General features: G+C 41.3%; 1 protein-coding gene across 5 annotated transcripts in view; it reads right to left on the reverse strand.

Annotated features, from left to right (window-relative positions):
• slc24a3 (solute carrier family 24 member 3) overlaps positions 1-12,395 on the reverse strand; it is a 134,342-nt gene extending 121,947 nt beyond the window's left edge. For 2 of the 5 annotated variants that reach the window (XM_044213493.1, XM_044213492.1), the window contains exon 1: positions 12,044-12,393. In XM_044213493.1, the coding sequence (XP_044069428.1) occupies positions 12,044-12,224 (181 nt within the window). In that variant the 5' untranslated portion in view covers positions 12,225-12,393. Of the gene's footprint in view, positions 1-689; positions 820-926; positions 1,804-12,043 lie in introns of those variants that run through there. The other 3 variants (XM_044213495.1, XM_044213496.1, XR_006379802.1) reach the window with 3 other exon arrangements.
• Between the last annotated feature and the right edge of the window lie 419 nt (positions 12,396-12,814).

Raw genomic sequence — 12,814 nt, forward strand, 5'->3', positions numbered from 1 at the left:
AGTAGGTATGTTTTCTTTGAACAGTGGATTTGTAATTTTGAGTAGAAGTACTTTATATTTGTCATGATATCTGCTAGGGTTTGCAAAATTGCATGTTAAATATTTCAGGTGATGTTTATTGCCATTGACTGCATGGTAATGTGAAGTGCGGTATCAAACTCAATCTACACAATTTTCAACTGGTTTTATTTCTCATATTTCAGAACTTTTTACTTGATTTTCTTGTGTTATTTAGAAAAAGCTGTGGATCACAATATAAAAAAGACTTATCACAAAACAATATGATTAAAGTGATTTATTGCTCAGTCCTAGCTTTGTTTGGAATGACAAGAAACATGACATTTTGTTTAATAGTCTCTTTCAAGCTTATTTTGTTATAGCAGAGGTATAGCTTTCATGAAGTTTAATTTTAAAGATTAATATTATTATTATTATAACTTCAAAGTAGCCTACCCTTTGGTAAAAGGCCTCATCAGCTCTTTGAATGGCTTGTTATAACCTCATGACCACAAATACTTGCACAGGTTTAGTTACAGGTCAGAGCATTACTTATTATAATAAAGCTCAGGAACCTGAAGATGGCAATACACATTGTTGCTTTGTCCAGAAATCACATTCACACTAACTCTGTATTGATGCATGCTACTTATCCAGTCACTTCATGCTAGTCTCCTCAGATTAAAACAAACCTGTAAATGGATGTTGGTGTACCATGGCAGGGATTGCCTAACAGGATAGTGGTTGTCAAAACATTTCAGCGTGGATCAAAGTGGTGGAGGAACCGACACTGCCATCCCTGGAGCCCCATTGTTAGCGTGGCTAAAAAAAAAGGTTTTTACAGAAAAACATGTTTATATTTCTGAAATAACCCTTTTTTACTACAGGAACTTAACAAAATATAACTTAACCACTATAACAGTACCCACCATTTTACTACTGCATCTGTATCGGCCAGCACCATAAATACTTCATTTGTCCAGTACTGGTTGGACAAAAGACGATGTCTAGGCTCTCGTTTGTATTTGTTAAGTTCCTGCAGTGGAAAATGGTTAAACTAAGGTATTCAAAAAAGAATCAGTATCAAAACACAGGCATCGTAACAGCACTAGTATCGGAAATTGATATCTAAGATTGCACTATTAAGAAAAAAAGTGATACACAAATTTCTTTCACTTAGGTTGAGCTGCATTAAGTGTGTTTGAGCAAACACAGTATTTAACTCAAAAACAATGACACAGATATGGTTGACGCAAAACAGCAAATAAATGTCAACAAACAGGCGAGCTGAGCTTGAGCAAATTCTGTTAACAGGCTTTTGAAGAATGTGTGCTGATGATACAGTAGAGAGTGAGCAAGGGTGAAAAAGAGAGGGGGAGAAAAGAAAACTGGGGCGCTACGAAGGGCACAAGGGTTACAGCTACCGGGAGAAATGATAGCTGAGTGCCACCAAAATGGAGGAATACTGGGACAAGATGAGAGCATAGTGACCACTAGATGGAGGGGATGATTGAGAGAGAGTACGACAGAGCAGGGGAAAACGAATGGATAGAAAAAGGAGCGAGAGGTTGTTTGTGTCTGTCTCAGACTGGGGGAGTGTTGCTCTCTGTTCACAAAGGCTGACCCAGATGCAGATGAATTAGGTGTGTACATTAGTGTATGTGTGTTTGTGTATGACAGCACAAGGTGAGAGCTAAAGAGCTTGAGGTAGAGAAGACAGGAGTGTTCAAAGCAGATGTCTCTCTGTTTCTGAGGCTCACAAGAGAATCTAAAAAAATTAAAGGTGATAATATAGCACTTCAACATCAATAGCAAATTGATTTTGAGACAGTGGAAACGGTTGTGGATTACAGGAAGAACCCAGCCCCACCCGCCCCCATTACCCTGTGTGACTCCCCAGTTGACACTCCGTCCGCTTCCTGGGCACCATCATCACCCAGGACCTCAAGTGGGAGCTGAACATCAGCTCCCTCACCAAGAAAGCCCAGCAGAGGATGTACTTCCTGCGGCAGCTGAAGAAATTCAACCTGCCAAAGACAAAGATGGTGCACTTCTACACCGCCATCATCGAGTCCATCCTCACCTCCTCCATTGCCATCTGGTACGCTGCTGCCACTTCCAAGGACAAAAGCAGACTGCAGCATATAGTTTTCTCTGCAGAGAAGGTGACTGGCTGCAATCTACCTTTCCTCCAAGACCTGTACGCCTGCAGGACCCTTAGGCGTGCAGGAAAGATTGTGGCTGACCCCTCACACCCCGGACACAAACTGTTTCAGAAACTTCCTGAGCTGGTAGCAACGTTACTTTCACTTTCAGCCATGCTTGTTGTTGATGTGCGTAACGGTACACGTCATTACGTCAGCAAGTCAGAATGTTTCCATTATCACAATATGATTTTTTTTTATCATATTAAAAATTATACTGGTATTATTGTGAACAATAATACTTGGCTGATTCTGAATTTCATAGGGCTTGGTATGGAACCTCAATACTTTTTGGTACTGAGTGAAAGGTGTCCATAGCACAGAGTATCCAAAGTACTAAAACTAGCATTGAATGCTTGGTCAGATACATAGTCTTCTTTGCTTATTCTTTGATCAGACACTTTTGAATTTCAATCATAATGTTGCCAATTTTAGACTGTATTCTTGTATGTCTGTCGCAGTGTGCCAAGCAGGGAACAGGGAAAGGACCCAAATGCAGACAGCCGAGGCAGACAGGATAAGATCAACGATTTAATAGTGAAAAGGCTTACATGGGATACAGGCAGGCAGTGGTCAAAACCAGGGGAGCAGTCCAAACAGGCAAATGTAAAATCCAGGGAACAAGCAAATAATCGAAATCCAAAACTGTAAAGCAGATAGTCAAATAAACAAAGTCAATCCACAGTCAAACAATCAGGCAGACAATCCAAAAACCAAGGTTATGAGTCCAAAACACAAGTCACACAGGGAAAAGGCTGGAACGCTTAAAGCATAGATGAAAACAAAGACAAACTGGCAACTAGACGAAGGAAACACAGGTGAAACATAACTAGACACAGCTGCAACTAATCAGGACAGGCAATCAAAACTGGATGGAAAAGCAAACAAAGACAGGAAGTAAAACTACAAGACACGAGGAGAATATTTCAAAATATAACATGAAATAACTAAACTCAAAACCCTCAAACCATAACAATGGCTGCTTGTGTTCAGACAATATTTAAAGCATTCTTTTTTTGGCCACTTATGGCCACAGCAGCTGAGAATCACACGTTTGACATGTTATGGCCTTATAAAGTTGATATGGTCAATGCTGGGGCACGTGTACTGACAATAATATTACCACTACCATTACATTATTATTATTTAAAAATGTTATTATTTGTTATTATTATGCATTATGAATTAGCATTGTGCTACTATATGCTCTCTTGCCTCCTGCTCTCTGTCTCTCTCTCTCTCTCTCTCTCAACCCAACTGGCAGCGGCAGATGGCCGCCCACCCTGAGTCTGGCTCTGCTCAAGGTTTTTGTTAAAAGGAAGTTTTTCCTTGCTACTGTCGTCAAGTGCTTGGTCATGGTGGGAATTGGTGGGTCTCTGTAAATAATATTATAAAGAGTACGGTCTAGACCTGCTCTATAGGAAAAGTGCAATGAGAGAACTTCTGTTGGCGTTATATAAATAAAATTGTTGAATTGGCGCTATATAAATAAAATTGAATTTAACTGAACTCTTTGACCTAATTACCTGGTCACCTGTACCTCCTCTCCCTCTCTGGTCACCCTGCCTGCCCTGCTACTACAGTCATCTTCTTGGATCTAATGAAATACAAGATACAACTTAGAAATAAAAACTAGTTATACCTAATATTAGCAAGATAATCGCAACTCCCCTAAAAATAGTCTGAGGAGCAGCAGTCCATTTGTGGGAAATGTCAGTGCCCTATGGCAACAGGAACTGAAAATGAAAAAATTAAGGTAGAAGAGTAAAGAAGCATTTAAGAGTCCACCTACACAACTCATATGTAGAATATTGTGTTTCCTGTAATAAAGCTGCTTTAGATGTCTGATGGTTGCCTGGTAGTTAATTTTTGCATAGTGCTTTTGCTTTGTTTCTTTTCCTATGAACTTGTACTCTTTTATCATTCTGTGGTCATTGTAAAACTACTTCAGGCTCTGACTGTCACGGATACGCCAGGCTCCACGATCACCCAATCACAGCGCACTCCCTAACCAGAGTACTAACCACACACCTGCTCCCTATCACACACACTTGCTCCCCATCAGCACCTCATCACCACCAGTATAGAGGCACCCTACTCACCTCAGCCAGTTGTCCGGTCTTGTTAATACTAAGGACTCTTCCCATTGATGAAAAACGCCTTTTGGTTTCCTTCCTGTTCCTACACCAGCGTGTACTTCCACTCCAGTGTTCCTTCTACCCGTCCTGAGTTTTCCTGTCTCCAGAGAGTGTTGCTCCGGCTCCCAATCTCCAACCCCAATCCACAAGGACGGTATCGGTATTCCACTCGGTTCTCTATACTGCTCCATCACCCCTCACCTACCTGCATTCTGGTACTCATTGCTGTGTTCAATAAATCTACATCTGTCTCCACCTCGGTGTCTCCTGCCCTTCTGTCCGTAACAGAAGACCGGACTGGACCGGACCGCACCGTAGGACGACCAGCATGAGTGCCATGGATCCTTTCCAGGAGCTGGTGGATCTCCATCGCCGTGGGCTCTCTGCCACACCGCCAGCATCCACAGCAGCCATCACTTCCGCATCCGCCAGGTCACTCCACCACCTCCGGTGTACGCCAGTCCCATGGCCAAACCAGCGCCTTTCTCTGGCTTGGCGGAAGACTGCAACGGCTTCATCCTACAGTGTTCGCTGGTCCTGGAGATGCAGCCACACCTGTACCCTGATGATCGGTCCAAGGTAGCGTTCATCATCTCACAGCTCAACGGACGCGCTACAATGAGCCTAAACAATATGGGCACAGAATGGACCTGTGACTCAGACCCTGACAAACTTCATCTCCCACTTTAAAGAGGTGTTCGGAAGACCAGCGGGTGACTCATCTGTAGATGAGCCTCTCTACCATCTTAAGCAGGGTTCCAGATCAGTGAACGACATGCCATGGAGGAATATATTGAGGAGGCATTGGCTCAGGGTTATATCCGGCCTTCTACATCCCCTGCGGCATCCAGCTTTTTCTTCGTAGCCAAGAAGGACAGAGGCTTGTGGCCTTGTGTGGACTACCGGGGACTCAACCGGATCACCATTAAGTTCCCCTATCCTCTTCCCCTCGTCCCAGCAGCGTTGGAACAGCTCCGCGGTGCCACTGTGTACACAAAGTTGGACCTCTGCAGCATATATAACCTCATTCGGATACATGAGGGGGACAAGTGGAAGACTGCCTTCGTGACTCCAATCGGACATTATGAATACCTTGTCATGCCGTATGGCATGGCCAATGCCCCCTCCATATTCCAGGATTTCATCCACGAGATGCTCCGGGAGTTTCTCCATAACTTCATCTTGGTCTACATTGATGACATACTGATCTACTCCTGGAGCCTGGCCGAACATCGCCAACACGTTGCGGAGGTCCTGAAGCGCCTGAGGGAGTTCCAGCTGTTCCTCAAGGGGGAGAAGTGATCCTTCCACCAACCCTCAATGCAGTTCCTGGGTTACAACATCAGTAGCAGTGGCATCCAGATGGACGAGGGGAAAGTGGAGGCCATACAGAACTGGCCCACTCCATCCACCATTAAGGAGCCCCAAAGATTCCTCTGATTTTCCAACTTCTACAGACAATTCATACAGAATTATAGTTCCATTGCACACCTGCTGACCAACTTACTCCGCAAAAAGCCCAAGTCTCTGTCCTGGTCACATGCCACCGACAAAGCCTTCAACACCCTGAAGGAGGCATTCACCAGCGCACCGCTCCTGGTTCACCCTGACCCCAAGAGACCCTTTGTGGTGGAGGTTGACGCCTCCAACACGAATTATGGCATCCCAGAAGACATTGTGTCGGGGACCCCAGTTCATCTCCAGAGTGTGGAAAGCCTTCTTCTCCCTCCTAGGTGTGACCATCAGACTCTCTTCCGGATACCACCCGCAGCCAAACAGGCAGATAGAGAGGAATTTACAGGAGATCTGTCTCTTCCTACGTACCTTCTGCCATGGCCAACAGGACTCTTGGACACGCCAGGCTCCACGATCACCCAATCACAGTGCACTCCCTCACCAGAGTACTAACCACACACCTGCTCCCTATCACATACACCTGCTCCCCATCAGCACCTCATCACCACCTACTCACCTCAGCCAATTGTCCGGTCTCGTTAATACTAAGGACTCTTCCCATTGATGAAAAACGCCTTTTGGTTTCCTTCCCGTTCCTACACCAGCGTGTACTTCCACTCCAGTGTTCCTTCTATCCATTGTCTCCAGAGAGTGTTGCTCCGGCTCCCAATCTCCAACCCCAATCTACAAGGACGGATTCGGTATTCCACTCCGTTCTCTATACTGCTCCATCACCCCTCACCTACCTGCATTCTGGTACTTATTGCTGTGTTCAATAAATGTTCATGTCTCCTGCCCTTCTGTCCGTAACACTGACCTTTGCACTGCTTAAATGATCCAGTTTATTGCAACATATTTTTGTAGTTTGGGCAAGCATTTATATCAGTTATGATAGCACTGCATTGACCAAAGCAATTGCTGATATAGTAGTGTATATGTTGTTGCGTTGAATTTTGTACAGGTCATCATAAATACCTGTAAAATCCATTTGGATTAAGTGGAGAATTTTATTATTAAGGGCAGACATTAAAAGTTTCAGGATTATATTTCTCATTTTTGCTTCACTACCTCAAATGTTGTTAACATATTTCTATGGGCCTGTTTTATAATAATTATATTAACTAACTAACAATCATTACTCCCTCTTTTCATTTCAGAATGTTCTTCGATCTGTTTAGTTTCTATATTTCTGCTGTACATGTGACTCTAAGTAACTTTGAACAAGTGTAAAGTTAATATATTTTTTACATTTTGGAGCTAAAGTTTTGTTTATTTTCATGCACAAATCTTCTAAATGGAACAGAAGCTTGTCGAGGAATGTGTCTGACAGGCCTGCTGTGTAGCTTGCAGTGTTAAAGTGCACAAGAGAGACCCTGTGAATGTTTGTTTCTCTACAAGTATGTACAGGTATGTGGGTTTATGCACAGGCATTTTTTCTTTGTAATACTTTTCTGAAATAATGTATTTTGGTTATTGATTTTATGAGAATTTTATTAATATTTTTGTAATGCTGTCTTCCTTCCTCTTTTCTTTCTGGAGCATTTATGCAAGTGAGACCCTGAGGATGCTCCATTTCTCAACTGTTGCAGTGAAGTTAAGGCTGCCATTTCAGGTTCTTGCAATAAAGTGTTTAAAGAGTGTTTCCATTGGCAGAAGTTGTGGATAGTACCTAGTACTTCTTTTGGTATCACCTTGGTCGAGGTTCCAAGCGAGCTAAACTGATACTAAAAGGTGGAGTTAAAACACTGCAGACTACTGATTGGTCAATCGTCACTTGAATCGTCAATTGCGCGACACAGGAAATCCTGCACAAACCTGCCATTTTTAAATAGCCAAGCTACCAGCAATAGCGACAGCAATTTTTTTATTCACTCAACCCAGATTTTTAAAAATGACAGCGCCACCACACCATGCTCAATTGACGAAGTGCAGACGTTCCTCTGTTTGGATGCTGATGAAAGGATCCAGCAAGTGTGTCACATTGCAGATGATGTTACAACAGTTTCATGCAGCAGAGCTATGACTATCAGAAAAAAAGAAATCAAAAAAAGAATCCTACCTATTTGCAGTGGAAAATGAAATTGAGAAAAGTATCTGGTACCAAAATGAGTCAAGTCCAGCTGAGTTGCTGTCCAGCTGAGCTGCTGCTTTACTACAGTATATACAGTATGAACCAGAGAGCCCCTATGGCTTCTTTTTAGCTAAGATCTCTTGATTAACTTGGTGATCACATTGTTATTGTAACCAATAGGAATGATGGCTGAAATGCCAAAAATAAGACCCAATTTGTAATAAACCTTTCCCACTTGATATTTAGGGTAGAGAGAAATACAGAAAGAGAGAATTATCACATAACAACTTCAAATCAGTCTGCATTGTCTGCACCTTGAAACTTGATCTCTCTTCATCCTCCCTCTTCCTTCTCCACCTGCTCTTTGACTCATAACCACCTTAACTCCCATCCTCACTTCATCCACCTCAACATGGATTAACTCCCCCCTTCATTTTTTCTCGCCTGTCTCCCCTGACTCCATCTCAACCTCTTCATTTCACTTCCCTCCCTCCAATCTACTCCTTCAGGATCTCCCTCCTCCACCTCCTTCCATCACTACTGCCACTACTGTCCTCACTTGCTCTTACTTCTCCTCTTCACATCCCACCCCACTCCCTCGTTTCTCTCCACTCTTGTCTCTTTTCCTTTTTGTCTAATTCAGCTCCCGAATTAGACAGAATCCCGAGGCTTCGTCAGTGCAAAGTGCTCCGTCTGTGTTTCTCCACTCTTCCCTCCCATCCTTTGCTAGCATGCAAAGAGAAGGGGAGCCACCAACGAGAGCTTTAAGTTATGTAATGAGATCATCTGGAGACTAATACCAGATATACCAAGCAGCCATGTGTGGCTTCTCTATAGCATGACCATTTGTCTGGCTGGTGCACCCGTCTTTTAGGTTTGTCACAGATGGATGATGGAGGGACTTTGGCTTGAGCAGCAAGGCTCAATGATATTAAAACCTCCAGATGATAGCAACAGCAACATGTGTTTGCTCACATGGGTAATCCTCCTTCCTATTGTGCTTTTGTCCTGGGTTTTTTTTTGTACCTTGCGTTTTCAGAAGGTGAGATGTGGATGGATGAGCTTAGATGGATGGTGGTGGAAATAAGGACAGATGGAGGTGTGTGCACAGCCACGTGTCAGTTCACAGGGCCACAGGGGGAAGCAAAGACATGGGGAAATACACACACACCTTAACACGTGTGTTTGAGTGTGTGTCCAAGACCTTGAAAGCCTCAGCGTGGCCCGAGAACTACGATCACTGACAAGAGAGGAGGTCCCGGTCTCCCAAGTGGGAGTCCATGTGAAAATGCTGTCAATTAGCACCCAACTCAGAACACATTTCTCCATCAGGGGAGGTCAACATAGTCTAATGATTGTACAGTTTGGTGCTGAAATGATTTGTCAATTATGGGGTTATAGTGGTAGAGGTGGTCTGCTTTTATTAACAGGGTTAATTGTTATTAATTGTTATTTATCAGTCACAAATATCAAATGTTCCAGATTCTCCAATGTGAGGATTTGCTGCTTTTTTCTGTCACTGTAACTTGAATATCTTTGGGTTTTCGACTGTTGGGCAGACAAAGCAAACAATCTGAAGATATCACCTTAGACTGAGAAATTCTGACATTAATTTTTTACTATTTTCTGACATTTTATAGATTAAATCCAGGGTTTTCAAAGTCTGACACTGTGGGCCCCCCCTCAGACAAATTCAAAACAATCCCCAACTCACCCCGCTGTTGTTTTTAGAAGTTGGAAAACCTCTGAACAAAACTAATTAGAAAACAAAGAAAGATTAAAAGAGAGAATGAAAAATCGAGAGATAGATTTGACCAAAAATTCTTAACTCAAGATCCACTTACTAGCTTTTTTCAACCGCATCCTAGGTCTTCCTAAGCAGATGCAGTTGTCCTCAATAGCTCAGCTAGCTCAGCTAGTCACAGAGACATGACATGCTAACTCTACTGAACTGAATCTTTTTTTGTTAAGTTAATCTCAGTGATTTTTCTGATTATTCAATTAGTTTAGTCTACAAATCGTAGTCTACAAAGTCATAAAATACTGAAAAAAAGTCAGAGCAAGGTGACATCTTCGAATAACATGCGGACAGTCCAAAACCCAGACAAAACAGTGAAAAGCAGCAAATCCTCACATGTAAGAAGACAGAATGACGCATCAGCTGATAATGAAAATAATAGTGGCAGCCCTAATACCATTAGCAAAAAGAAAGAAAGAAAGCTCTTAATTCTATAAAAAAAGAGTATTAACATATCTTCTTCATCATCAAGTTTTAAGGACCAAATATATAAAATGAAATTAAGTCAACGAGGATGTAGTTCATCCTGTTATCACAATACTGTGCACATCAAATTATGCAAACAAATAATTTTTTGAAATCACATTTTTCTGATTCATTTATATTATTTTCATTATTAATTAGATCATGTTGCAGAATCAACTAATTTCTTAATCCACAAATAATTTAAATATCGCATTTTTCCTTCATTTCATGGTAGTTGTCTGGAGTGTATGCTTATTTTTTATTGATTCATACATTATTACATTATTATATGGTTGTGCTGAATTAACAATAATAGATGTATACATCATGAGGAACATTATTTGTGTCACAAAGCTTGAGTGTCATAACTGAGAACATAGAAAATCATCCAAATTAAAACATCTCATCATGTGCCCAGACGTGAAATTTCATGAATGCTTTCATGAAGTGAAATGAGCTACTGATGATAATTTCTGGCTTTCCCAGTTTAATATTGGAGACATCTGGCATTCTCATAATGCCTTTGTAATTAATTCACATTCTCATCTTCTCTGTGGCCCCCCCAAAAATAGGGCTGTCAGTTGGTCGGTCAGTTCCCAATTTAGTGAACAATTAGCACTAAATGTAGAAAATCGTACTATCCCTCTGGTCAAAAACAGTTTATTGTAAGACAAAAAAACACAAGAAGCTGGAGGTAATCAACAAAGGGGAGTGTTTGGAAAGATGGAAAAGAAATTCTTGTCCCCAATATGTTTCTATACAGTTGTAACATTTGTTTTGTTTACATCTTGATGACATCACTGACTTGTCTAGTTTTGGAGTCGATAATATTTAGTAACATTAACTGGGCTGCTGACTTGACCATTAACAAGACCTACTTGGCAAAAGACACCCAAACATTGGCTGAGCTCAGAGCTAGTAATGACATAAAGGTGTTAAAAAGTCTGAATCAAGCTTGTGTACCCTACACACTATTTGCACTATATAATGTTACAACTGACACCACATAGCCCATTGATTATGACTAGATGATTACTGATAACCGGGTCAATATGAAAATCCTTGTTAGTGGTGATACGCTTGTGAGGGTACTGCTTGTCATTGGGTGAATGTCACCAGTGTTCAAAGAATAAACAAGTTTGCACCTCATATCTAGCTTATCAGTTGTCCTCTGCCTACTCTATCCAACAGGAAATGTTAGAAAAAGTAGATTTCTGTAAAGTAATTCAAGCAACAAGAAGCAGCATAGTCTCTGCTACCATTTCCTGGGGATTATTATTTACAGATGTTGAGCTACAAGAAGGCATGTTGTTTTGTTCTTTACAGATGTAACGTGTGCACTGATACACAAAAACAAAAATAAAATCTAATATGTCTGTACTAATCCTAATGGGATCTATATTGTCTCTTGTAGCTGACAGCCTGTTCAGTGATGAGTTTACAGATTCAGTAGGCTACTGTACTAATTAACTAATGTAACTTGCACTCAATCGCATTTGTTTGCAACTATTTTATTGTTTGTGAGTATGCAAATGTGTGTTGCTCATTAATCAATATTGACCTCACTGTACTTAAACTAATAAGTCCTTGTTTTATTATATTATTTTTCATGTTATCATAGTCTACTGTACATTGCCTAAACCTTTTATGTATATTTTCTTTTCTAACATTCATTACATTAGAGCCGTCAAGGCTTATTTTGTTGTTTAATTTAAAAGTGCAAAGAACAATTAGAAAAATCATAAATAGGCCTACATGACAGTGTGTTTCTCAAACTGCCTTTTTGCCTCCAAACTGCCTGTTATTCCTGCTTTCCCCAAACTCTGCATGAAAGCGGTCTTATTCACAACATAAACATGTAGGCTAATTCATGTTGGTTGACAGTGAAAGAGAGAGACGTTTAACTGCCCCTTACCTGCTTTCTGTGTCACAGACTGGAGCCCTACGACGAGCACAAGCAGTACACACGCATAGCACATCTGGATGGCGAACAACTCCTTTCGCTTTCTCCGCCTGGCTTTGCTCTTCTGTCGGTTCAGCATCACTCCTCCTCCAACGGCCGTCTCCGGCATCCCCTCAACCACCACGCGGCCCATGGCGCTCTTCTCTCGGCAAGCTTTGCGGTAGAAAAGCCGGTGGTGGTGCAAAGGTACGAGAAACTCAAGGGAGGAGGAAGAGAGATGTGTTGTAGGGCACTTAAGGTACTCGACGAGAGAAGATATGACTGGCTTGTCGATGAATGTGTAAAGTCAAGCAGTGTGTAAAAACTGAAACTTCCGGTCACACATTTCAAAATAACACTCTTATCGATTCACATTTATGAAATTTTGGATAGCTAGCTAAAATTTTGATAGCTATAGCTAAAACAAGGATTTTAAGATAGAACATTATTTCTCTTGAAAGGGATTTTTTTGTCCAAGACACTCAATTGTCTATACATCGTAAAACAAATATATAGTATACTGGTAATGGATGGACATTTTTCAATCGAAAGCTGCACCTGATAGCCTATCATAGGTATCTCAAAAGACAAAATGTGACTATTTAACTTGCTCAAATTATTCTTGGCAGTAAGAACCTATCTGCAACAAAAACCTAGCCTACTAGGCCCATAAAAACACCACTAATAATGAAAGCCAAAATTAATCAAATGTATCTAAATTTATTATTATTATTTTGCAATGAA

This window comes from Siniperca chuatsi, linkage group LG11 (assembly GCF_020085105.1).
Source record: "Siniperca chuatsi isolate FFG_IHB_CAS linkage group LG11, ASM2008510v1, whole genome shotgun sequence".
NCBI lineage: Eukaryota > Metazoa > Chordata > Actinopteri > Centrarchiformes > Sinipercidae > Siniperca > Siniperca chuatsi.